Source organism: Aotus nancymaae, unplaced genomic scaffold (assembly GCF_030222135.1).
Source record: "Aotus nancymaae isolate 86718 unplaced genomic scaffold, 86718_ANA_hifiasm-v0.15.2.pri h1tg000038l, whole genome shotgun sequence".
NCBI classification, from domain to species: Eukaryota; Metazoa; Chordata; class Mammalia; order Primates; family Aotidae; genus Aotus; species Aotus nancymaae.
The window spans coordinates 5569067-5595471 of NW_026988452.1; the positions used below are offsets into that span (position 1 = coordinate 5569067).

Below are 26405 nucleotides of genomic sequence, written 5' to 3' on the forward strand. Positions count from 1 at the left end.
CAGGCTTCTGTTATGGAGTTAGGTTCTCACCATCCTACGGTAGGACTCTAAGGAAAGGTAGGAGAAGAGAGAACGGAGACTTTGGCTCTCTCTCTGAAGTGGTCCAAATCCTCCGTTGTTTATGGCCTCAAGGGGAGCCAGGATTGCACTCCCTGCCTGAAGGGTCACTGTCCTTCACTGTAGCCGTGCCATGAAGGAAGCTCTAACAGGATACTTCTCCTTCCCTGGAGAAGTGGGAGAGCTGGGTATCCATGGGTGGAGACTCCAGGGGGACCTGCAACTGCCAGACTCACCTTCCAGAGCAGCACGGCCAGCAGCAGGAAGATGAGGATTCCCACCAACAAGCTGATGGCGATGATCCACCCCACGACGTAGCCACGGGGCTCCAGATTGTGCAGGGCCTCGAAGACCACCTAGGAGACAATGCAACAGTGAAAACGTTTCCTTTTTTTGTTTGTTTTTTTTTTTTTTGAGACAGTCTTGCTCTGTCGCCCAGGTTGAACTGCAATGGTGCAATCTCGGCTCACTGTAACCTATGCTTTCCGGGTTCAAGCGATTCTCCTGTCTCAGCCTCCCAAAGTGCTAGGATTACAGGCATGAGTCACTACTCCCAGCTCTTTTTACCTTTTTTTTTTTTTTTTTGAGACAGAGTCTTGCTTTGACACCAGGCTGGAGTGCAGTGGTGTGATCTCGGCCCACTGCAACCTCTACCTCCCAGTTCAAGTGATTCTTCCGCCTCAGCCTCCCACATAGCTGGGACTACAGGCGCACGCCACCACACCCAGCTAATTTTTTGTATTTTTTAGTAAAGACGGGGTTTCACCATGTTGGTCAGGATGGTCTCGATCTCTTGACCTCGTGATCTGCCCGCCTTGGCCTCCCAAAGTGCTGGGATTACAGGCACAAGCCACCGTGCCTGGCCTCTTTTTACTTCTTAAAAATTACTTATTGAAGCTGAATATACATAAAGTATCCTAAGTGTACAGCTCGCTGAATTTTCACATACCAAATGCTAAATGCATGTGTGTAACTAGCAACCTAGATCAAGAAACGGAAGGTGACCAGCTCTCTAGAAGCTCCCTTCCCCCTTCCTTCCAGTCCCCACCCCCACCAAGGATGTCTAACAGCTTAGATTAGCATCATCTGCTTTTTTTGGTCCTCAATACAAATGGAATGACACCGTATGAACTACTGTACCTGGTTTCTTTTTTTTTTTTTTTTTGACGGAGTCTTGCTCTGTTGCCCAGGTTGGAGTGCAGTGGCGCAATCTCAACTCACTGCAAACTCTGCCTCCTGGGTCCAAGCATTTGTCTTGTCTCAGCCTCCCGAGTAGCTGGGATTACAGGCGTGTCCCACCACACTCAGCTGATTTTTGTATTTTTAGTAGAGATGGGGTTTCACCGTGTTGGCCAGGCTGATCTTGAACTCCTGACCTCAGGTGATCCACCCGCCTTGGCCCCCCAAAGTGCTGGGATTAGAGGCGTGTACCTGGTTTCTTTCTCTCACTGTTATGTTTGGGAAATTGCACCAGGCTGTGGCATGTCCAGTGTCACTGCTGTATAGTATTCCCCTGTGTGGACACACCACTACTTATTCATGCTATCACCTGGGCATGAATTGATATTGCTATTGATGGGCATGGAGGTTGTTTCCAGCTTGGGGCTATTAAAAAGAGCAATTTTCAGACAACAGGCAATCCTCAGGGAAGAACATTGACAGGTGGGAGGTGGTGGGACAGAAGTGGGCCCTGAAGTCTGTCATCCTAAGTCCATTATTTTCTATCTAGTTCAAATGAGCAGTTCTCATCTTTAAAGGCAGTCAGATTCATGTCTTTGGGTTTTGCTGTGGACCAAATTGCCTCTTGCATTTGGAATCTCTCATGGTGTCTTGTACAGATGAACTGTGAGGAACTGTTAGGAAAGATGGAGAGGGAGGAGTGCTGGCTTTCATCCCGGTCCTGGTGCCACCGTAGACAACCACGATACCACTTTCTCATCTTCTGTGAAATGGGGGTCTGATAGGGAAAATGTGGCAGTTCTGTGAAAGCACCTGGGTGTGAGAAAAGTATGCTAAACCTTACTGCTGACTACGAATCAGACTGAGACACTAAGCTCAGTGGGGTTAGCTGCAAAGCCCAGCCCCCTGCGCCAACCCAGACGGCTTCTTAGGGACACTGAGATCTGTATACCAGCAAAGCCATGTTGGAGGTCTGGTTTTGTGGACACAGAGGTTAAAGTAGCAGCTACAGTTTAGTCTGGCAAGTTCCACAAGAATGCCCTGTCACTTCCCTGGAATGTGGGCTTTATCTCGTCTTATTTGAGGCGTGCTGCTCATCCCCTTGGAGGCGTGCTCCGTGCTCTGGCAGAGCCTCAGCCTGTTTTCTCACAACGCAGCTCCCATAAACTCATCTGAGTGATGATCTGAGCATTCTGAAGCTCTAACAAGTCATATCTTAGATTAAAAAACAAAACCCCAAGGAAGGAACAGCAGCCTGGAGGACACGGAGAGTCAAGAAGCACCGATGATCAGGTCCCGTCTCCACCACCAGTGAGCTGGTTAAGCGCTACACCTTTCTAAACGTCTTTTCTCTCCATCCTCTTCTTTCCATCCCAGGTACTTCCTGGCTCACATCTCGCCTTCTCTCACTAGCACTATTGCAGGAAGCTTGGAGAGGCCTCCCTGCTGTTAAGAGTTGGCTTCCTAAAGCACAGGTCTCACCATGTCACTTCTCGGTTTACAGGGTCCATGGCTTTGCTTTAGGCTGAGCATCTAAAACAGGACACCAGGCCCTTCACATTCTTGTCTCCTTCCTACCTTTCCAGCTGCCTCCAGGACACATATTTACGTTGTAGCCAGTTAGCGGCCTCTCGCCTGTGAGACTGGCGGTCCCAGCCTCTCTGCAGGCTGCTCCTGGAATGCCCTTCCATCCTTGTCCATCTGACAAGCTCATTACTGCTCATCTAAAAACGCTCATACTTGATCAGCCTGGCCAACATGGTGAAACCCCGTCTCTACTAAAAATACAAAAATCAGCCAGGCGTGATGGCGTACATCTGTAGTCCCAGCTACTTGGGAGGCTGAGACAGGAGAACCACTTGAACCCAGGAGGCAGAGGCTGCAGTTAGCCAAGATGGCGCCACTGCACTCCAGCCTGGGTGACAGAGCAAGACTGTCTCAAAAAAATAAAATAAAATAAAAATAAAAACGTTCATACCCTTTGATCCATTCATTCTCTACCTGAAAACTTACTCAAAGGAAATAAATATAAAATACAGAAAAAGTTTGATGCTCAAAAATGTTCACTGCAGAATTATTTATATTGGTGCTGAATTAGCAATATTCTAAGTGTCTAACGTGAGGGCAGTAGATAAGTAAACTATGGTCAATCACAAAATAGAATATCATAGAACTATCAAAAATGATGACAGTAAAGCTGGCTGTCAAAGCATAATTTTCAAAAAGTTAAAAACATAATTCTTATATAAATATACAGTGAATATATGTCAAAGATTAATTTATTATTGAGGAAGTCAGCAGGGTGGTAAAGCTAGCTTTAAAAAGACCAGAAAAAAGGCCGGGCGCGGTGGCTCAAGCCTGTAATCCCAGCACTTTGGGAGGCCGAGGCGGGTGGATCATGAGGTCAAGAGATCGAGACCATCCTGGTCAACATGGTGAAACCCCGTCTCTACTAATACAAAAACTTAGCTGGGCATGGTGGCGTGTACCCGTAATCCCAGCTACTCAGGAGGCTGAGGCAGGAGAATTACCTGAACCCAGGAGGCGGAGGTTGCAGTGAGCCGAGATTGCGCCATTGCACTCCAGCCTGGGTAACAAGAGTGAAACTCCGTCTCACAAAAAAAAAAAAAAAAAAAGACCAGAAAAAAATGTGTAGTCATAGGAAAAATAATTACTGAAATCAGATTACTAAATCAAATACAAACCTGGCTAATACCCTACAAGGTGATAAACTCTAACCTTTGGGATTATATTTTCAGTCAAACAGAAATCATTTTTATCTTTATTGGCAAGAGTCATTGATAACTTATTAGTCTTCCATAAGTTAATATGTAACTTCACAGAATTTGGGCCCTGGAGGGTTAGGCAGGCCTGCAGATCGGTGCTTCTCAAATTTTATTGTGTGTAAGAATCACATGAGGAACTCTGTTAAAAGACAGATTCTGAATTAGAGTCTAGAGTGGGGCCTGGGAGCCTAGACTGCAAATAATCTGGTCCATGGACCACACTTTGAGTAGAAAGGGGCAAGGGCAAGCTCCAGTCTGACACTGAAAGGATATGTAATCATCCTTTTGCCTGATTTCCAAATTATAGATACTTTTGAAAACAAGTAATAATGTGGGGAAAATGATAAGTTTATTATGCTAAGTTAAAAAACCAGAAGATGCTGGCTCATGCTTATAATCCCAGCACTTTGGGGGGCCAAGGTGGGAGGGTGGCTTGAGTCTAGGAGTTCAAGACCAGTCCGGGTAACACAGCAAGACCTTGTCTTTACAAAACACAGAAATTAGCTGGGCATGGTGGCATGCACCTGTCATTCCAGCTACTTGGGAAGCTGAGGCTGGAGGATCATATGAACACAGGATATCAAGGCTGCAGTGAGCCGTGACTGTGCCACTGCACTCCAGCCTGGGTGACAAAGCAAGATCCTGTCTAAATAAAATAAAATACAAACAAGTTAAAAAATAAAATAAAATAAAATAGTCTGGGTGAGGTGGCTCATGCCTGTGATCCCACTGCTTTGGGAGGATGAGGCAGGTGGATCACTTGAGGCCAGGAGTTCAGGCCAGCCTGACCAACATGGCGAAACCCCATCTCACACAAAAATTAGCTGGGTGTGGTGGTGCACGCTTGTAATCCCAATGTTTTGGGAGGCTGAGGCAGAGAATCACTTGAATCTAGGAGGTAAAGGCTGCAGTGAGCCGAGATTGCGCCACTGCACTCCAGCCTGAGCGACAGAGCAAGACTCTGTCTCAAAAAAATAAAAAAATAAAAAATCAGAAGATTATCTTATAGATTTCAGCTTTGCAGAAATATAGTAGGAACTCTTTAAATAAGTGTGTTTTAATATTAGATTATTTCTTTTCTACTTTTTACTGTTTTTTTTAACTGAGCATTTTAAAGGCAAGTAAAACCAATTTTTTTTGAAGGAGAGACTCTGCTCCAATATGTCCTTTCCCAAGAAGCCTGCCTTACTTCCCTGTCTTCAGCAGAATTAATCATTCTCTGAGATCTTGGAAACATAGTAATTTTCAACCTACTGTAGCATCCCAATGTATAAAAGCTACTCGGGTGGGCAGCTGGAATCCAGCCTACTCAGCCCCCATTTGTTTTTATTTTTTGGAGACAGGGTCTCACTCTGTTCTTAGACTGGAGTGAAGCGGCACAATCTTGGCTTACTATAGACTGAACCTTCTGGGCTCAAGTGATTCTCCCACCTCAGCCTCTCAAGTAGCTGGGACTACAGGCACACACACCATACCCAACTAATAATAATAATAATAATTATTATTATTATTGTAGAGACATGATTTTGCCAGGTTGTCCAGGCTGGTCTCGAACTTCTGGGCTGAAGTTATCTGCCTGCCTCAGCCTCCCAATTTTTTGGGATTACATGTGTGAGCCACTGCACCTTGCCCAGCCTCTCTTTCTAAGCCCTGTTTCTTCCTACCCTGGCCTCAGCAGCCCCTGAACCAACTCAAGGGAACCCATGGCTCCAACAAAACGGAGTTTTAAAACCACAGCTGTGTACTTCACAGTTGCAGTTCTAGGTCCTTCTCATTCTCTAAGGTAATGATGAATCTTCCTGTCTATGGACTCCAGTAAACTGAACTCGTATACAATAAGGACGTGAATGTGTGCATTCCTGTCACCTGAACCAAGGCAGTGATTCATTATATGATTCATGAATATACAAATGAATACATTCAACATCCTTTCTGCTAAAAAATCAGATGAATTATGAGCATGACTCAGTCTGCAACAAAAAAGATGGTGGGATTTGAAGCTGGAGTCTCTGAATGTGATTTTCTTTCTCCTTCAAAAATACATTTGCAAATGTTAAACCTTTTGGGGGAGTCCTGGCCATCCATCCATCCATCTGCCCATCCACCCACCTGTCCAACTGTCAATCAATCTGTCCATCCACTCTGTCCATCTGCCCGTCTGTCTGTTCGTCCATCCATCCATCCATCCATCCATCCAACAAACATATCTGTAATGTCTCCTATGTGCTAGACATTGTGGAAATTCATTGATGAATAAAACAGGTAGTCTTTGCACTCACAGAACTTCCAGCTTCCAGAGACTACCAGCCAATTAGGCAAATAAATGCAAAATGGGAACTGTGGGAAGTGCTACAAGGAGAGGCTCATGAGGATAAAAGATCCTCATGATAGAGGCATAGGAGTGAACAGAGTTCCCTGAGGAGCCACTTGAACTGAAGGTGAAAGGATGAGCAGAAATGAACCCTTTGGCATGAGTGAACTTGGCAAGGGCAAGACACTGCCATCAGCCAGTGGACTGGAGCAAACAGAATGAACAAGCAGCCACAGGAAGATGTTCACGATGTGCCAGAGAGGCAGGAGACGGAGGCCGCAGTAAGATCTCCATGCTTTACCATAAGAGGAATGGGAGGCCACTGGGGAGTTTGGAGCAGGGGAGTGATGTGATTTGCATTTTGCAAAGTACGCTGCAAAATGAATCTAGATTGGAAGACATAACTGCACGTGGGAGTACAAGGAAAAAACAGCCCCAGTGAGAGGGCTGCAGGGGAAACGGTTTCACCAGGCTAGATCCATGCTTTCAATAAGAAAGGAAGTGGCGTGAAAGGAGAAAATTGACTGAGGAGGAGGGGAAGTCTGCTGGTTTTGAGGAAGTGGCTGTGAGGGTGGTAGCAGGCTGAGCTGGGGAAGGCAGGCGCTCTAGCCAGTGAGGGATGGCTGATGGCCTGGTGTGGACCCTGGCTGGAGGGCTCATGCACTGGACGCTGAGCAGCAAAACAGATGAAAATGAGGAGCATGAGGATCTGCCTCAAGGGGGCCTTTGAGGACGGCAAAGAGGCCTTTGATGCAGGTCCAGACACTGGCACCCTGCCTACTCCTGTAGAGTTTAATGCACCTGAGGTTGGCAAGCTGGTGTCAGGGAGTGGCCAGAAGCCAGCTTCCAGTCTGAGGCAGTGGGTGAACCCAAACCACACTATTTGATTTACTTCTGTGTTTCTGGAAAAACTTTTGTGTTCTAACCAATGCAAATACGCCTAATGTAACAGCTGGCAAAGCCCATGTCTCCACAAGGCCTGGGAATATGGCCACGATGGAGGTACATCTCGCCCAGGCCTCTGCTGGATGGATGGCTTCCAGTGGCAGGGGGACAGCTCAGTACCACCCAAGAGGAGGTTCGACTCCACACCTAGGCCAGCAGAAGGTCGATGACAAGGGCAAGACGCTCTCTGCAGTCAACTCACACACTTGTCCCAACAGAAGGAAGGGATTTACATACAATAAGAAGTGGAAAGAGAAGAACATTTGGGATAGTGACATGACATTTCCACCTGCTTCTGATTCCATCTAACAGCCAGTGGAGGTGTGGGGCAGGGAGGAGGAAGACAGGGCGGTGGAGGCTGGAAGAAATGTTTTCAGCAGAACCATGCCTCAGATGCCTGTCAGAACTCAGCCTCAGAAAGCAAGCCAGTTCAGGGGCACAGGGAGATTTATGGAGATGACATAAATGAACAGAAAACAAACTGTGCATTTGGCAAGACTGGCACTGTAAGTCTGTGCTGTGATGAACGAGATGTCAAACGGGCCCAGTGCCTGCCAGGTGTCACATTTCTGAAATTTCCTGCTCTGTTAGAATTTGCAGAGGAATGAGCTGGGCTCTGCTAATTCCTGTTATTGGTAATGGATCACATTTGTAGAGTACCTACTATGTGCTGAGAGGTGTTCTATCTACTACTCCCCATAATCCTTACATAGCTCCTTAGAGAGAGAGGAAATGGAGCTTATTTACCTCAAGTGATAGAGTGTCCCGAGGAGCCTTTACTTCCTTGTCTGAACATCTGTGCGTCTGGTTAAGGACCAGGACACAATGGAAGAGCTCCAAAGCCAACTGACCACCAAGTAAGTCTGCACATGATGTGCTTCTGAGGCCATCAGAGCCAAGGGTCACTCCTAAGACAGAGGGTCAGCTGTCTACCACCCAGGACTGCGATTCCTCCCACCTGCTCTGTGTGTGGGCTCTGGGCTACAGGACAGCACAGGCCGGGGGGCAAAGGGTCAAGGGAGACTCAGGGCTCGCCAACAGGCAGAAGTGCAGGCAGACCTGGCTCTTCCACTGGCCAGCTGCGGGACGTCCGGCAGGCTCATTCACTCCCAGAGCCTCCATTTCCTCAATTGAAAATGGAAGTCGTAGTGTGTAGTTCACAGGGGTGATGCCACAGTGACAGGAGGTAATCATAGCACACGCCCAGCACCTCACAGGAAGCGAGCAGATTCAAGCACACCTCACATGAGGTCATTCATCTTCATGGGACATGGGTGCGCATGCTGAGCGAAGCACCTGAGCTTGGAGTGGATAACATTTCTGTCTGTGGCCAAGACTCGGTTCTCTGCCCAGATCCCCTTGGGTCCCCTCTCTTGCTTCGGCCTGCCCAGGTTTGGCATGCCTTCACTTCTAGAGGCCTGCCTCACTTTTAGAGGGTAAAGTGCCTTGGGGTTCCTACCTCTGAGGCAGCCTCAACCAATGACTGGCAGGTCCAGGAGCTTCGGCAGGACCAACTCCGAGGTGTTATTTATGCTCCAGAGTTCACACAGGATCAGGGTGAGGCTAAGATGGTCCCTGAAATCTCACCCATGCTTCCCTTCTCCTCTTTCCTATCCTGTCCCATTTCTTTCCGGGTCCCACTGGGAACACCTCCCTAAATAAACTCCTTACATGATGCCCTCATCTCAGGGTCTGCCTCTTGAGAATCCAGCCCGAGACGCCATCCGACTTCATCTTGAATGCCTGATCTTCTTTGTACACGTCGGAAATTCCTTACAGACACTTTGGGCACATACGCACACAGTGCTGCAGGGGTGTGTGTGTTTGTGCGTGTATGCATGTGTGTGTGTGCGTGTATGCACGTGTGTGTGTGCATGGCTTAAGGGTAAAAATTTTATTTTGTTCATACTTACTGGGGCTATAACTAGCGTCTAGTGAAAGCCTCTGATGGACTGGGCAACCTCTGAAAATACCACTTTTCACAGCGGTGGCTTCTTTAGAGCCCAGGGGTCCAGTGAGGGGCTATGGAAGCCATCAAGGGAAAATGGTGACTTGGAAGCTACCAAGAGTGAGTTCCAGGAACCTCACCCCTGAGTCAACCAAAGCATATTTCAATGTAGAAATGGGTTCGGTTGCCTAAAAATAATCATGATGATGATGATGATGATGATGATGGTGATCATGATGACTGGAAACTTGGATTTAGAGTAAACTGACCAGGACTTGAGGATTTGGGGAGAAGGTGGCTCATTTTTCATGTGGTTCATCTTCTCCTTGGCCATCTCTTTATGCAATGACAGCCACTATTAACGGAGTGACCCTGTGGATGTGCCATGCAAGGGGCTTTGCTTCGAGATGACACTGGACCCCTCCTAGCCCCACAGGGTAAGCACTCCTTACGTGTGACTGGCCAGTCACTGCACCTTCACTGACACAGACCTACTGGCCACTTGCTCTACCTCCTCCGGCACCCTGACCTCTTGCCGGGTGACGGTCACAGCCTTCTAACCAGCTCCTTATTTCCACCCTTGCCCCTACAATCCCCCGTGCACACAGCGGCCTATGATTTTTAAAGAACATACATTGGATCATGCCATTCCCCGCTCCAAACAGAAGCTTTCAATGGGTTTCCTTTGTAACCGCCCAGTGGTGTTACCTGGTGTGGACTCTGCCTGTGTCCACCACAGTTCTCTTCACTGCTCACCGGCTTCCTGCTACCTGGTCACACCTCAGCCTTGAAGAGGCCAAGCCGTTTGGGGCTCCATACAGCTCTCTTCCCCAACTGGGACACTCTTCCTCATGCTTACTAAGCGAATTCCTTCTCACCCACCAGTCTCAGCTTCCTTGGAGAAACACTCCTCGGCCCCCAATCTAAAGCAGGCTACTACTCCCTAGGGGCCAAGCTCAACTGGAAAGAGAATCTTAGTTTGCGTCCTTGCTGACGGCCGCCCTGGGAGGGTGGGGATCATGTCTCCTTTGTGCCCCAGCGGTCCCCAGTGCCTAGCACAGTGCCTGGCTCTTAGCAAGCCCTCAATAAGTGCTCATCAAGCAAGTACTTGGGGTTACTACCTCTGGAGCAGCGCCAACCAATGACCGGCAGGTACAGGAGTGTGAGAGCCCTGCCCCCCATCATTTTTTAATGATGACCATTAGAAAATATGCCTCGTGTGTTTGGTAAACTATACCGAAAGTTTTCTCAATTCTTGATGGTCAGAGCTTAGTTCTCTCCCATGTGGGGAGATGGGTGAGAAGAAAGAACTGCCCACCACCCATTGTGGACAGCACAGGATGAGGGTGGTGATGACCCTTCAACAACCCTCCTCTTCATCCTACATCTCAGCATAATGTGAGGTTCAAGGGGGAAAGGCTCTATCGTCATACGGAACATGACTGTAACTGTAATTGGTCACATAAACAATAAATAATGAGTCACAGTCTATTTCCTGACAGTAAAAGTGGGAAACTTTGCCTCTAGAAGGAGTACACCAAAGGAATGGTAAGTGGCAGGTTTTGGAGTAACCTTGTTTGCCATGTTGAAAGATGCCTCTCTGGTTGAGATTCCAGGCTTGCATCTTTGGTGGGGCAGTGCTGGGAGTGCCGTGAAGTCACGTGTGGGCAGGACTGCAAGGTGCTGTGCCTCCCTGAGCAGCAGCTGTGCACCTGCCCTTCTTCTAGGAGCTCCACGCTGGTATCGTTGAACCTTCTCAGCAACTCTAGAAGTAGAAAGGGTTCTGCCTGACTCCAGAGCGCAAGGCGGAGAAGCCAGGGACAGCTGTGTCCAGTGTCCAGGTCACCATGCCAGACTTCCTGTGCCTGGACCTAGCCTGTAGCCCGCAGGTTTCTGGATCTCTCTGATTTTTGGTCTGGTTCTCCAGCCTTCCAGCGCAATTCTGAGCAGGACCACTGGATAGCCTTTGAGTCCATTCTGATTCTGCTGAAGCGAGACAGCTAATCTTTCTGGCTGGCACTGAAGACCTTAGTCTGGTGCACGCTCCACATGGCCGCAGCTTACCGACTCATCTGTGCACTTATGTGTTTATCATGTATTCTGCTATTTGAAAATATCAAGAAAATAGCAAGAACCCGTGTACATGTCTCACACAGACAGACGGGAGTTTGAGGGGACGTCTTGCAGTAACAGAGCTGATTCCATCAAGTCTTGATTTGCCTTGGGGGAGTTTCTGGCCTCAGGAGTTGGCAGCTCTCCTTAAAAGAGGGGGACCTTTCGTCTTCTGTGGGCCTCAGTAACCGATTCAGGGGTCAGGGAAAGCACCTTCAGCCCTCAGCATCATCTGATACCTTTTTAGGCTGCATGAAGAGAGGTGAACCTCTTCAGAGCCTATTCTGAAGGCCTTCCTGGAGATAAATTCCTTTTCTTTCCTCGGCCAGCTTTCCAGGGCATGATTAGCTACGTTTATCCTGTTCTTCGTCTTTATGGTTTCTGTGGGCCTCAAACAACACGTCCTGACTTTTCCTTCTCACCCCCTACTCACTCCCTGGAAGGTAAGTGGAGCTGGGTTGAATATGAAATTCCACATGTAATGGGCACCTCACAAGCAGCACTTTGATTGTGCAGTCACACAGGCCTCCCCTGGCACTCTCAGGTTTGGGTCTGTACAGAGCCAGGTCTGGCTGATGTGCAGGCCCTAGACTCCCTGAAAAGAGTCATTAGTGAACCAGGCAAAGCCTCAAGAATCTATGACATATTTCTAGTTATTCGCCCAAATGCTCTGTAAAGCATAACTTGTACCATGGCATAAAAATAAAAGATATAAAGAATCATAGGACATGTGCGCATGCTCCGGGCACCCTGGAGGTTTCCTGCGCCTGTGTTCCCACGTGCGGCACGAACCTGAGGACATCATGTTATGAGGAGATGGGGGCTGTGATGACTTGTGGGGTCAGGAATTTCAACCTAGAGAATCGGGCGGGAACGGGAAATCAGTAAGATGAAGCCCTCTCCCGCTCCCAGGCACCTCTCTACCTCCAGCCTCCTGCGAGAGCAGATTAGTCTCTATCCAGAAATTAAGGGAGAGCTTGCTCGTAAAGGTAACAAGCTGCTGTCATTTCTAAAAGATGTGGATGCTGATTCCAAAGATCCTGTGTCTTCCGCACAGGTAAAAGCTGCTGAAACATGTCAAGAGCCAAAGGAATTCACATTGCCGAAAGGTCGTCACTTCAATGGGATAAATATTAAGAGCATTCCCAAAGGCAACATTTTCATTATAGAAGCATTGACATTTCTCAATAATCAAAAACTTTATCCAGAAACACAGACTGCTGAGAAAATAGCGCAAGAATACCATTTAGAACAGAAGGATCTGAATTGCCTTCTTAAATATTTTGTTACTTTTAAAGTCAAAAATCTTCCCTCCTGGACAAGAAAGCAAGACAGTAAAAATGAAAAAAATCCCAACAATTTCCTATGTGTACTCCTCATCCCTCATCCTGTGTATTTTCTCATTTTTTGCGCATTAAATTATGTTAATTATATTAAGTGTTTAATGCTAATTGTGAGAGCATACTCTTAATATTTATTGAGCTCCCTGACTTTTCAGGATTGCCACAGAATGTATTTTGTTTTCCTTTAATTTGGTTTAGGTATATTTCATGTGTACATGTCAGCATGACTCATCAGCACGTCTGGACCTTTATTATAAGTAAGAGTTAATTTGTTATTTTAGCCACATCATACCAACTTTTAAATTGGTCATATGACCCTTTGGGATATGTCCTGAATCCCTCTTTTAAGTTTTACTTTCTAAGTTTGGTGTTTATTTCATTCTTCATACGTGATAGTGAAAGTAAAAGCTTTCCTGGCTCTGAAGACTGACGTTTTCTTGTCAGGGAAAGAGACTTGATGGCAAGGTGGACTAACGGTGTTCCCCACAGGAGAAAATAACAAGTCAACAGAATCTAATTACAATTCTTACTCCAGGGAATAAGACGTATTGAGGATTTATTTTATTTTGAATTGTTTTTTAAGTATGGAATAATTGTCTTTACTGTTATAAAAAGTAATTCGTGGTATTTACAAAATGTTGGGAATTTCTGCTTTAACAAACAGTTAAGTCCCACCGCTTTCAGAGAGGCAGGAAGCTGTAGAAACTTTTGAAAAAGTAACATTTCTCTGGATTTAATATGGAAATAGAAAAATTTTAAGAGTAATTAAATTAAAAAATCATGGTAAATGATATTCGGTGATTATATATACTTTCGGATGTTAACGCTCGTTGGGACAAGAGAGGAAACATAATAAGTAGAAGCAGAGAACAGGATCACTGGAAGGGATCTGAGACATCGCCGCTTCATCCATTTTAGCAAACTTATTAGCACGGCAGGTACCGGTACTAGGATCTTGAGTGAGAGTGTGTGGGTTTAGCTCTGCCTAATACATTACTACTTGTGAGATCTCTGGGAGACTGTGTCCTCTTTGAGACTGAATTTCTTCCATAAAATGAGCATGATGCTACCTTACCTAAATTTAAGGGTTATCATGAAGATAAATGAAATAGTAAAGGACTGCAAAGGACCAAGCAAATAGGAATTACATTTTGCAGTGGAGAAACAAGCGCCTGGGGAGAATGTAAGACCTAAGGTTCTGTAGTTTACGACCTACTCAGGCCCAGAAGTTAGTTTTTCAAATCCCAGTAGTATGTTTTTTCTGTTGTGCCAAAAAGTAGCACACCTCAGAGAAGGGAAAAGGTGTGAACTGTGGGTATACTGGGGTTATCAGTGTGCTTCTGAGGGAAGATATGCACCACTACTTTCCAGAGATGTCCCTGGAAATGATATAGAAGATGCTGAAGAATTCAACATGATGATGGAATGAAGCATTTGTAATGATGCTGAGAACAGAAAAATGGACTAGTGAAAATGTGTAAGCATGGCTTTGAATATAGATTTGTTATATGAACAAACTAGCTAGTTTATTTTTAGTGCAATAAAATAATTGTTTTAAGAAAACATAAAATAACTACTTAATATAAAATGCATTTTAAAACTCCTGTAGGCTGGGCGCAGTGGCTCATGCCTGTAATCCCAGCAATTTGGGAGGCCAAGGAGGGCAGATCACGAGGTCAGGAGTTCAAGACCAGCCTGACCAACATGGTGAAACCCCATCTCTACTAAAAATACAAAAATTATCCGGATGTGGTGGCGCATGACTGTAATCCCAGCTACTCAGGAGGCTGAGGCAGGAGAATCACTTGAACCCGGGGAGCAGAGGTTGCAGTGAGCTGAGATCATGCCATTGCACTCCAGGCTGGGTAACAGAGCGAGACTCTGTCTCAAAAAATAATATAAAATAAAATAAAATCTCCTGTTAAAAAAAAAAAGAATCACAGGAAAATTGTTTGATTTCTCAATCATAAATTTACCACCGTGCTCATGTCATGTGGTTAAAACTCTGATTGTTCCCTCCACGCCCACACCTTGCTTGATACCAAATGCAAGCACATTTCCTGTTCCTTCCAAGGCTGTAACAATTTGGTGCCTAATCTAAAATCCTCTGAAATTTTGCCTGACTTAAATTTGGTGGCAAGCCTCTATAGAAATTCCCCTTCAGACTGATGGTTGACAGAGGGCCAGGCATTCAGAAGAATCACGCAGGAAAGAACGTGTTTGTTCTAAAAAGGCAAACCTTCCTACTCAGAAAAGACTTCTTTTTTTTGTCTGCCAAGAAACTTGAGAACAACAGATTGTAGAACTTCATCGTGGCTCATGGACAGAAAAGGCAAAGTCATGGGAAGGAGGGGGAAGGGGCGCTGTGGGAGTCCTGTGTGTGTTAATTTTTTTCTTGGGAATGCTAAAAAAAACTCAGCCTCTTCCAAAAAACTCTTGATAATGAAAATATCACCATAGTTCTCAAAATGGACCAGTAATTAATGGAAGTGGTATTCTTGGGAGAACAGATGACTCAGAATCCAACAACAAGATGTTAAGCAATGTTTTCCTGGATCCCACAGCTTAGTCCTATAACGGAAGGCAAGATGCCCAGTGATTTTTTTAATTTTCATCTACACAAGGGATTCCACATGTAGAAAACCTGTTATTTCCATTAGCTTCTACCTGTTAACACTCTGGTTTACCAGAACATTCTAAACCTCTCATGGTGGGCATGTATTTCATTCTATAAAACTTTTTGACCAGAACTATGACAATGAGCAGGGAACCACTTTTCTCTTTCACTTCACAGGTGGAGGTCTGATTAGCAGGTAAATGGCCAGAAGCCAAGGAAGAAAAGGGAAATGCCAGCTCCAAAGATTTGACCTGCCAGAAAAACTGACCCTAAGTAGTAAATGACCCAGCATCACTCCATTTGGTTTCTATTATTAAAATTAGTGCCTGGCCTGAGCCTGACAGGTGGAGGCTGCAGTGAGCCCTGATTGCACCACCGCACTCCAGCCTGGGTGACAAAGTAAGACCCTGTCTCCAACAAACAAACAGACAGACAGACAAAAATAGTGCTTGGACAACTTCTCTTGTGGGTAGAGTGTAACAGTCTGCATGGAACACTTGTTCCCTTTACTGGGTAGGGAATGCCCAACCTCTCACTCATTCAGGAATTCATATTCACTCCAGACTCACTGATGTTCTCATCTCTTACTCACCAAAAGCAGGGGCAGGATTGAAGTTTTATTGAGGTCCTTAAGCATTATTATTATTATTATTATTATTATTATTATTATTATTTGAGATGGAGTCTCGCTCTGTTGCCCAGGCTGGGGTGCAGTGGCACCATCTCGACTCACTGCAACTTCTGCCTCCCGGGTTCAAGCGATTCTCCTGCCTCAGCTTCCTCAGTAGCAGGGATTATAGGAGCCTGCCAACACGCCTGGCTAATTTTTGTATTTTTTAGTAGAGACAGGATTTTGCCGCAATGGCCAGGCTGGTCTTGAACTCCTGACCTCAGGTGATCTGCCCGCCTTGGCCCAGCATTTATTTTCTATATGAACCCTTCCCAACCAGGGTCTTGTAAGAGTGGTCTTTGGTTTGATCCCCATTCTGACATTTCGACATGTGATGTCTCTACTGTTATCACAGAGTAAGTCAACAATCATTTCTAAGTACATAAGCATTACGAATCTAACACTTTGTAAATGTGTCACAGCAACACTGACTCTTCTAAGAGAGGGTGAGTCTCCCTTGAGAGAAGGTAACTTCCACAGAAGGGACGCAGAAAGGTGCATCGTTGCACAGCTCACTGGCAAAAGCAGTGTGTCGGCTGCTGTTTCCTCCTCTACTGCCCTGGGATCTGAGTGTGGGCGTCAAACACAGAATGGACCCCCACCAAGCCCCCTGCTCCTGCAGGAACAACAATCAAAGGCAGTAAAAGTCCAAGGCCACAGCTTCCCTTCCAGCCTCTCCCACGCCTCCACATCTAAGCCTCGTGGTTTGCCACATCCTCCCGTGCCTCCGAGGCCCGGGTGCTAACTGCGCTTTATGGGGAGAAGGGGTAAGGTGGTAAAAAGGGAGTGAAAGAGAAGTTCCTAGGTCTTGGCAATTTGGATGTGATCTCTTTAAGTCATTCAAACAACTTGTTTTAAAAACACCCAGTGTTGGCCTGTAATCCCAGTGTTTTGGGAGACTTCAAGAAGGATTGCTTGAAGCCAGGAGTTGGAGACCGACCAGCCTGGGCAATATCGTGGGGCCCTATCTTGACAAAAAATAAAATAAAAATTAGCCATGGAAGCGTGCCTGTAGTCCTAGCTAGTCAGGAGGCTAGGGTGAGAGGATCCCTTGAGGCCCGGCATTCAAGGCTGCAGGGAGCTATGACTGCACCACCGCACTCCGGCCTGGGTGACATAGTGAGACCCTGTCTCTTAAAAACCAAACCCAACCCAAAACACAGTAATTTACCCATGGAGTAACATGATGGATAAGGCAGATGCTATCTGCCTTAGGAAAGGTCTAAGAAAGCTATAAACAGTCCTGGCTCCACAGTGGAAATCCAAGCCCTGTTGAGGGAGGGTACTTCCAGACCACTTTCCCTTCGGACAATCACAGCGGGAAACGTTCACGTAACGATGACATCCTAAAGGACGATGCTATCACAACAACACGCCACAGAAGTTCCCAGGGGGGCTGGGAGCCAAGGCAGGCACAGCCTTGGGTCTGCCACAAACCCAACATCTTGGCTCTGAGACTGTCTTGACCCTCAAATTCCAGCTCCAGGTTTCCAAGTCACCCAGCTTCCCTTGCCCTCTGAGGAGCGCTGTCCTGGGGTGGCTGACTCACCATCATCTCTTCTGGGTTCCCGTGAGCTATTTCCACCACCCTTAGGGCAGGATCCACCTTCACCTTGGCGCGGGACATGAACTGGATGACAGACGAACTGTCCTGTGGGAGAAACAACGCAACTTACTCTAAGAGTTTTCTGTGATAATGGCTGGGCCTTGAGAGGGACTGGGCAGAACTGAAATTCTACGATTCCATGCAGCCCAGACAAAGATTTTATCATTGAACCAGATACCGCTCCATCCCAGGCATCCACACAAATATAGACTTCCAGGGTCTCTCTTGAGAATTCTTTGCAGATCATGGTGGATGCTGGGAAATGATGGCGTTTGCCAGTAATCAACACATGCAAGCTGTGTGCTGTGGTTTCCAAGCAGTAAGAGCCAGCTATTTGGATATTGATATTGACATGTTCACAAAGAGTTGAGGATAAATAAAGCTATTTAACTGTGTACAGCAAATCTAGGCCTGGCATTCCACAGAAGGCATCTGATCTACATTTCATAAGCATCTTCCAGTCCTGACCACAAGCCTCAAACCCTTCACATGAGTTGCTTTTAACTCTTTCTTTGCTCTTAAATGAAGCTGTTTTGGAGTAAAAACCATTTAACACTGAAAAAGGGTACCTGGTGGGGAGATGGGGAAGGGGAAATATCTGGCTTATAAATGAAGCTTAAGGAGAAAGGGGCAGGGGTATAGGGGAGCATATCTAAGACTCAGGAATCACCCCCCAGCCAGACGCAGGCAGAAGCCTTGCTGCAGGCTCAGATTCAAAGCTGATCCAGATAACCGGAAAACGGCACCAGAGCAGGGATGGAGACTGAATTAGGAAGAAGACAGGCGCTGACAAAACCGTGGCCTGGGGAGGAGCCAGAACCTCAAGCCAGTGGTGCGGGTTGATCGTGGAGCAGAAGGGCAGCCTGGCTTCCGTCATGGAAACAGACGGCAGAGAACCAGTGCACTCAACGTTCTACCTGTGGGGCAGGGCAGGAAGGGCTCCACAGGCAAGGTGTCATGTGGCGTCCCCACCCACACCTCCTCAGCTTGCCTGTCACGCAAGGAGCTCACACTCAGACGCCAGCTTCGGCTAAACCCTCGAAGAAACGGGAAGGTAGAGGACTCCATGGGAAACGGTTCCAAGGGCACCCTTTGCTCGTCTCTGCCAAAGAAACCACAAGGCCTTCTGGGGCACCCGGGATCCGCGGTCTGTACGTGGGACTTGGGAGTTATGCACCCATTACTGTTCTTTTCTTAAAACGCATTTTAAATGCTTTTGGGAAGCCTCTCATTCAAAAGAGTTCCTCCAGTTAACTCACTTTAAGCAGGAAATAAGTCTGTATACAAATAATCTTTACCACTTTAACAGTTTCATAAAGGTGGAGATTTATGTATCAGGATATGCTGTATTTTCAATCTTGAATAATAATGATCGTCTTGGGCTAGGCACAATGGCTAAGACCTGTAATCCCAGCACTTTGAGAGGCTGAGGTGGGAGGATCCCTTGAGGCTAGGAGGTCAAGACCAGCCTCGGTAACATCCTACCTCTGCAAAACGTTAAAAAAAAAATCACCCGGCATGGTAGCATGTGCCTGCGGTCCTAGCTGAGGACCACTCAAGGCAGGATCACTTGAGCCCAGGAGTTTGAGGCTGCAGCGAGCTATGACTGCTCCACTGTACTTCCGTCTGGGTGACAGAGCGAGACCCTGTCTCTAAAAATATTTATACAAAAAATTAAATAAAAATAACCTTGGATATTACTAACGATAATAATTATGGTAACTGCCAATGTTATAGGCCGAGCAGACGAGGAGTCTGGCACAGGATGGGCCCCACGGTGGTGGATCAGTGAAGAAAGCCTTACGAACTGGAAGAACACTTCCAAAGAAACCCGATTCCTACAGTGATTTTAAAAGTCAGATCCTACATTTCAAATGAAAACTTGTTAAGGTCAAAACAGTAAAACCTCAAATTCCCTTGTCTGGGGCCAGATCTTGAGGTCAAAAGGAAAATAAACATGACTGTAGGCCCAGGCAAACCACAAGCCTGGCGCCGCTCCACATCCTTCGGGAGGCCCGGAGCCATGCGGGCTCGACTCCCCAGGGGAGGCTGTAGCTGGCTTCAGGGCGACAGAAGCTTCGGGAGCAGCTGGGGCTCCATCTGGCTTCCAGGTCAGCTTGGTTCTAAGTTTTTCTCTGCACCTGGAAGTGCTGCTGGTTTCTGCTGAAAGGGCACGTGGACAATGAGCCTGAAAGTCTTCATGTGACACCCCACCGCTTTCAGCTCTCTTGCCTGGGGCTCCACTGGCCTGGATGGCCCATGGGGACAATAGTCACTGGGACATGTTCCTTGGGCAAAGGGTCACCACTGGCTACCGGGATAGCAATGCAGAAGAACCAGGCTGCAGAGTGTGCATGACTAAGTGCAAATAACTGAAGTGTAGGCAGCAGCCATCTGGGTTGAGGATGAAGGAGACATCAGAGTGGCTTTCAGCCACAAGGGCTTTGTGGACAGTGGCAAGCGTGGCACAGGCAATGAAGCATACAGACAGGACAGGTAAGTGTGCAGGGGCAAAGTCCTCCAGCCTGACCGGGGACACATGTCAGGAAGGTACTTCCTGAAACGCGGGGCTTCCAGGCTCCCTTCTGGAATCAGAGGATGGCCAGTGGTGCTCTAAGTCGTGCCTGGTCCTCCTCTAACACTGTGCTTTATAAAGGGAGAGGCATGAAGAGAGAACAAAGCACTGGCTGTGAGTCCAACTTGCCCCAAACCAGTTTCCTTCCAGAGCAAACCAAAGAGACCAGAACTGTGCACGGCTCTCTTTGGGTGTGCGAGGGCTGTAACAGCTACAGATTGAAATGGAAAAAACATCCCCGATGTCAGCATGTTACCGCTGTGTCCATTTAAAAATAGCTACAGAATGACTTTTCTAAGGCTATTCATTCACACGCGGATAGGTTTGTACAGATTAACACATTTAGTCCTTCTAAAGAAAAGCAACTGGAATCTCTGTGGCGAACATGCATCCTTCGTTTTACCTTCACATGCAATTAGTTTTACAGCATCTTGTTGGAAGTGGCCTCTCAGCAGCTCTCATCTTAAAATAAATCATAGTAAATTTGTACGATTCTTCGGGAGCCACTGAGGCACCCTGGCTGAGGTGCTTTTTAATGAACCGCTTGTGATAAACTCATAATAGCAAAGTGACCTGACAGTCAAAAGTTGGACTAAAACCAAGTGTCATTTAAACTAGGACTCAAGGGCCAACTCTGGGCCTCTGCTGGTTTTTATAAAGTTTTACTGGATCACAGCCATGCCCATTCATTTGAGTGTTGTCTATGGCTGCTTTCGCAATACGATGGCAGAGTCGAGCAGTCACAAGAGGCTGTAGGACCTGCAAAGCCTGAAATATTTACTACTGGCCCTTCACAGAAAAGGTTAGCCAAACTTCATCTAAAGCAAGGTCCGCAGACCTGCAGGACGGGCATCACCTAGGTGCTTGCCGGAGCTGGAGAGCCTCAGACGCTACCCCAAAGGAACCTGTGTTTTAACAAGATCTCCAGGTGCTTCTGATGCAAGCTCACACATGAGAAACTTTAATGTGCCAACAAAATCCCTGGGGAACTTGTTAAACTGAAGATGCTGATTTACAAGTCTGGGGTGAGCCCCGGATTCTGCATTTCTAATAAACTCTCAGGTGATGCTGCTGCTGCTGGTCCTCGGACCACACTGAGTAGCCAGGCTCTGGCATTTTACCCTGGCATTTTCTACCAGCAAAATCACCAATGGCAACTACTGGGAAAGTTTCAAAAGGGGCAGCCAGACTATTATTAAACAATTAAACAAAAACAACAACAAAGATGTTGGTGAGGATGCAGAGAAAAGGGGATGCTTACACACTGTTGATGGGAAGGTAAACTGAACAATCAAAAAAGCAGTATGGAGATTTCCCAAAGAACTAAAAACAGAACTGCATTCCATCCAGCAATCGCACTAATGGGTATCTACCCAAAGGGAAAGAAACACTGTACAAAAAATATACCTGCACTGGAAAGTTGACTGCAGCGTTATTCACAGTAGCAAAGACATGGAATCAACGAAAGTGGCCATCAATGGATGACAGGTTAGAGAAAATGTGATATATATATACGTACACCATGGACTACTACTCAGCCATAAAAAGAATTAAATTACATCTTTTGCAGCAACATGGATGGAACTGGAGTCCATTACGCTAAGTGAAATAACTGAAAAATAGTCAGATGCTGCATGTTCTCATTTGTAAGTGGGAGCTAAACAATGGGTACACATAGGCACCAAGAGTGGAATTAATAGAGACACTGGAGGCTCCAAAGTGTGGGAGGGGATGAGGGTTGAAGCTACCTATTGGGTACCATGTTCACTGTTCAGGTGATGGGTACACTAGAAGCCTAGGTTTCACCACTGCACAGTGTATTCATGTAGGGAATCTGCACCTGTACCCGCTAAATACATAAAAAGAGCCCCTTGTAGACAGCAAAGGGGGGTGCAGCCAGAGTATCATGAGGACACCAGTTCAAATGCTTTCCTCTTCCTTCCCTCCTTCCCTCTCTTTCTTTCCTTTTTTTTCATTTTTTCCCCCAAATCGGATGTCAGCAATTCAAATGCTTCTAAATGCATCCCTAAAGTGCGGTTCATCAGGGCTTACCTTTTTCAGTATTTCTGTGTTCAGCAGCATGTGTATATCTAGAGTACGACTTTCTTCTTTAGCAATAGCACTAAAGTTACAGTGTGCTGTTAGGCAAGAAGTTCCTGGTTTTTCACAGTCCTGAGGAAAAAAAGTCAGAGAATTTTCCAATGGAATTAAGAACAAAGACAAATCCATGAACTTGGTGACTAAGGCAATTCCAGGCAGAGGAAATCCATAAGATGATGCAATCATTCTTTCTTGCCACCAGAGGGCACTAAAGGGATTTCCCACCTGGTGGGAACGAGAACCTGCCTTTAAGTCAAGCAACTGGGAGAAAACAGCTTACTAGTTTATCCTACCAAGAATTGGCTGAATTTGCAAAGAGAAATAATTTTTTTTAAAAACCACACAACTAAATTTTGCATTCTGAAAGCATTCTTATGAGTTTTGAACACAGACATGTTTCCTACATTATGTGATTTCCACCTGTGCAGTGGCAAATAAACTTTCACGCCTATTTATTATGTAGGGTAAATGAGAGGGCTAAGAAGTCATGTGACTCTTGCTCAAGGAAACACAAAAGTTACAACAGAAATGTAAATCCTGGCTGGGCACGGTGGCTCACGCCTGTAATCCCAGCACTTTGGAAGGCCTAGGTAGGAAGATCACCTGAGATCAGGACTTCAAGACCAGCCTGGCCATCATGGTGAAACCCTGTCTCTACTAAAAATACAAAAATTAGCCGAGCATGGTAGTGGGCATGCGTAAGCTACTCGGGAGGCTGAGGCAGGAGATTCACATGAACCCGTGAGGTGGAGGTTGCAGTGAGCCAGGATCGTGTCACTGTACTCCAGCCTGGGTGACAGAGCAAGACTCCATCTCAAAGAAGAAAAAAAAAAACAACAAAAACAAAAATCACAAATTCAAAAGTTACAAAAGTTTTCTTTTTTTTTTTTATTGCATTTTAGGTTTTGGGGTACATGTGAAAAACATGCTAGGTTGTTGCATAGGTGCATTCATGGCAGTGTGATTTGCTGCCTCCCTCCCCCTCACCCATATCTGGCATTTCTCCCCATGCTATCCCTCCCCAACTCCCCACCCCCCGCTGTCCCCCCCACTCCCCCGCAACAGACCCCCGTGTATAGTGCTCCCCTCCCTGTGTCCATGTGTTCTCCTTGTTCAACACCCTCCTACGAGTGAGAACATGTGGTGTTTGGTTTTGTGTTCTTGTGTCAGTTTGCTGAGAATGATGGTTTCCAGGTTCATCCATGTCCCTACAAAGGACGCGAACTCCTCGTTTTTAATGGCTGCATAATATTCCATGGTGTATATGTGCCACATTTTTCCTGTCCAGTCTATCATCGATGGGCATTTGGGCTGGTTCCAGGTCTTTGCTATTGTAAACTGTGCTGCAATGAACATTCGTGTGCATGTGTCCTTATAGTAGAACGATTTATAATCCTTTGGATATATGCCCAGTAATGGGATTGCTGGGACAAATGGAATTTCTATTTCTAGGTCCTTGAGGAATCGCCACACTGTTTTCCACAGTGGTTGAACTAATTTACACTCCCACCAACAGTGTAAAAGTGTTCCTATTTCTCCACATCCTCTCCAGCGTTTGTTGTCTCCAGATTTTTTAATGATCGCCATTCTAACTGGCGTGAGATGGTATCTCAATGTAGTTTTGATTTGCATTTCTCTAATGACCAGAAAAGTTTTCTTTTTTGTATGGTAGGTTCCAAAATGCATATACATACCTTGATGATGTTTCATATATGAGGCAAAATTTTCAGCCATAAAGTCGTAAATATAAAATAACTACTATCACTACAGCTAACAATTCTAAGGGCTTTAAACAATGGATGTATCATCCTCACTATGTAATTAAAAAAAAAAAAAAGAATCCCAACCTTTCAAGTGGCAAATAGCCACACTTCTAAACAGGAGAAAATAATGAGAAAGGAAATGATAAACATGAGATGTGCCAGGGCTGAAATAAGAAGCCTAGGGAAATATAACCAAAGATTTAAATAAAAAGGCGGCTTTGGAAAAGCATTGTCATTCCATCTTCAATACCGTCACTTTTGAAAAAATGGAGGTATAACAAATATCATAGAATAAATCTGAAGTGTATGTCTTTATGTGTATGTGTGTGTGTGTGTGTGTGTGTATGTGTATGTATATGTGTGTGTGTATATATATATATATATATATAGCTCTGTCGCCCAGGGTGGAGTGCAGTGGTACGATCTTGGCTCACTGCAACCTCTGCCTTCTTGGTTCAGGCAATTCTCCTGCCTCAGCCACCTGAGTAGCTGGAATTACAGGCACCCGCCACCACACCCGGCTAATTTTTGTATTTTTAGTAGAGACGGGGTTTCACCATGTTGGCCAGGCTGGTCTTGAACTTCTGAGCTTAGGTGATCCATCTGCCTCAGCCTCCCAAAGTGCTGGGATTACAGGCATGAGCCACTGCACCTAGCCTGTCTTTATAAATTTTTACATGTGTTTATACCTGGAGGAACACCACCCTGATTAAGATGTAGGACACTTCCAGCATCTAAGCAGGCTCCCTCATGCCCTATCCCATCCATATTCCTCTGAAAGTAACCACTTGCCTGACCTCCATCATCATGATTAGTTTTTGCTATTTCTGAACTTTGTATAAGTGAAATATTACAATATGTGGCTTTTGTCTCTAGCTTCTTTCACTCAGTATTATGTCTGTGAGATTCACTCATGTAGCAGTTCATTATTTTCATTACTGTATAATATTCCAGTATATGGATATACCACAATTATTTAGCTATTCTCCTATTGATGAATATTTGCATTGTTCTTAGTTTTCAGCTATTTTAACATTTCTGTGAGCATTCTTGTTCATGTCTTTTCAGGGGGGCACAAGTACTCATTTTTCTTGGGGATATACTCAAGATTGGAATGGATACATATGTTTTTAGTATACATTACTAAACAATTTCCCAAATGTTTGCACAAGAATAATCACTCTTGTTTAGACTCACACTAGTTGAAGAAACTTTTACTTTGTGCTTGGTGGGTTGCAAAGACTTTCCCTTTTCCAGGTAATAGAATTTGGAATGTAAATTTAACATTGTGATTGAAACCTCAGACTGAAAATTAGGAGTTGACCACAGTCTGTGCCTTTATAAGTCAATTGATTAAAACCAGATTTAGGAAATAATAAATATCAAATAGAAAAGTGGTGTCTTCTGAGTGAGGACCACCCGTTTTATTCTGAGTGAGGACCACCCGTTTTACCCCAGCCACTAAGCAAATCCTTACCAAGACTTTTCTTCCAGACTTTGTGAAAAAAGCAAATATTGTGTGGAAGATATTTTCTTGTTCTTGAGGGATGATGCAGGGGGTTGGATTTTTCTGGAAAGAGCAGTTTCCCTTCTCTTGGCCCACCTGCAAATGAAAAGAGCCTGTCAGATGGGTCAGTCTCAAGAATGAATCGTGATGCTGGAGCCTCTCACTGCAGAGGCAGGAGTGGTAGAACCCCGACTCACCTTTCCTCCTCGTCCATTCTGAAGTGGAGAACAATGGCTGAAAAGCTGAAAGGCAGAAGCTGTCGCATCAACGGGGCCAAATAATGAAAAATGTGCATCTTAGGTCCCCCAATAATTGATGAGATGGCGCATCACGTGCAAATGAGACGTGACTAGGAAATAGGAAGACTTAAGGAGTAAAATAAGCCTTACACCCCACGGTTTCCAAAGCGCACTTAGGAACACCATTACAAGCAATTCTTGTCTGAATGAGGAAAATGAGGCTCAACTTGGGTCACTGGCCAACAGTCATGTAGTCAAGAACCCAGATCTGGAGCTTGGGACTAAGCCTGACAGCTGATCTGCTGCCGGAGGTTTTCAGCCTTTCCAGAAAGCCCCCAGGCTGCTGTAAACCCCTTAGAGGTCCTCCTAGAGAAGGGGAACCAGCAGCAAGAAGGACTGCTCTCGGTCCAACTCTAAAACCAGAGTTTTGCTACCAAAAATATAACTGACCAGCCTCTGCCCTGAGCCAGGAGGGACCTGCATTCTCGCCGAGCTCTTGGCGAGTGATTTGATTTTGCTTCCGACAGTAATGGCAATGGTGCTGAGTGACAGTGACATTAGAAGCAAAACAATGGTGTGTAGTCTTTGGTGATGATTTCCTTAAGAACAGCTCTCTTTTTGATGTTTAAATTGAGGAACCGTCAAAA

At 45.8% G+C, this 26405-nt stretch overlaps 1 protein-coding gene and 1 pseudogene across 3 annotated transcripts in view; one reads left to right on the plus strand and one right to left on the minus strand.

Moving 5' to 3' along the window:
• Nucleotides 1-26405, minus strand: part of ITGA9 (integrin subunit alpha 9) — a 362228-nt gene that overhangs the window by 19247 nt on the left and 316576 nt on the right. For all 3 annotated transcript variants that reach the window (XM_021666559.2, XM_064360142.1, XM_064360141.1), the window contains 4 exons: nucleotides 25490-25615; nucleotides 22202-22321; nucleotides 17518-17619; nucleotides 294-413 (listed from right to left, as the gene is read on the minus strand). In XM_021666559.2, coding sequence (XP_021522234.2) covers nucleotides 294-413; nucleotides 17518-17619; nucleotides 22202-22321; nucleotides 25490-25615 — 468 coding nt within the window. The remainder of the gene's footprint in view (nucleotides 1-293; nucleotides 414-17517; nucleotides 17620-22201; nucleotides 22322-25489; nucleotides 25616-26405) is intronic.
• Nucleotides 12155-13155, plus strand: LOC110567314 (NADH dehydrogenase [ubiquinone] 1 alpha subcomplex assembly factor 4-like; annotated as a pseudogene).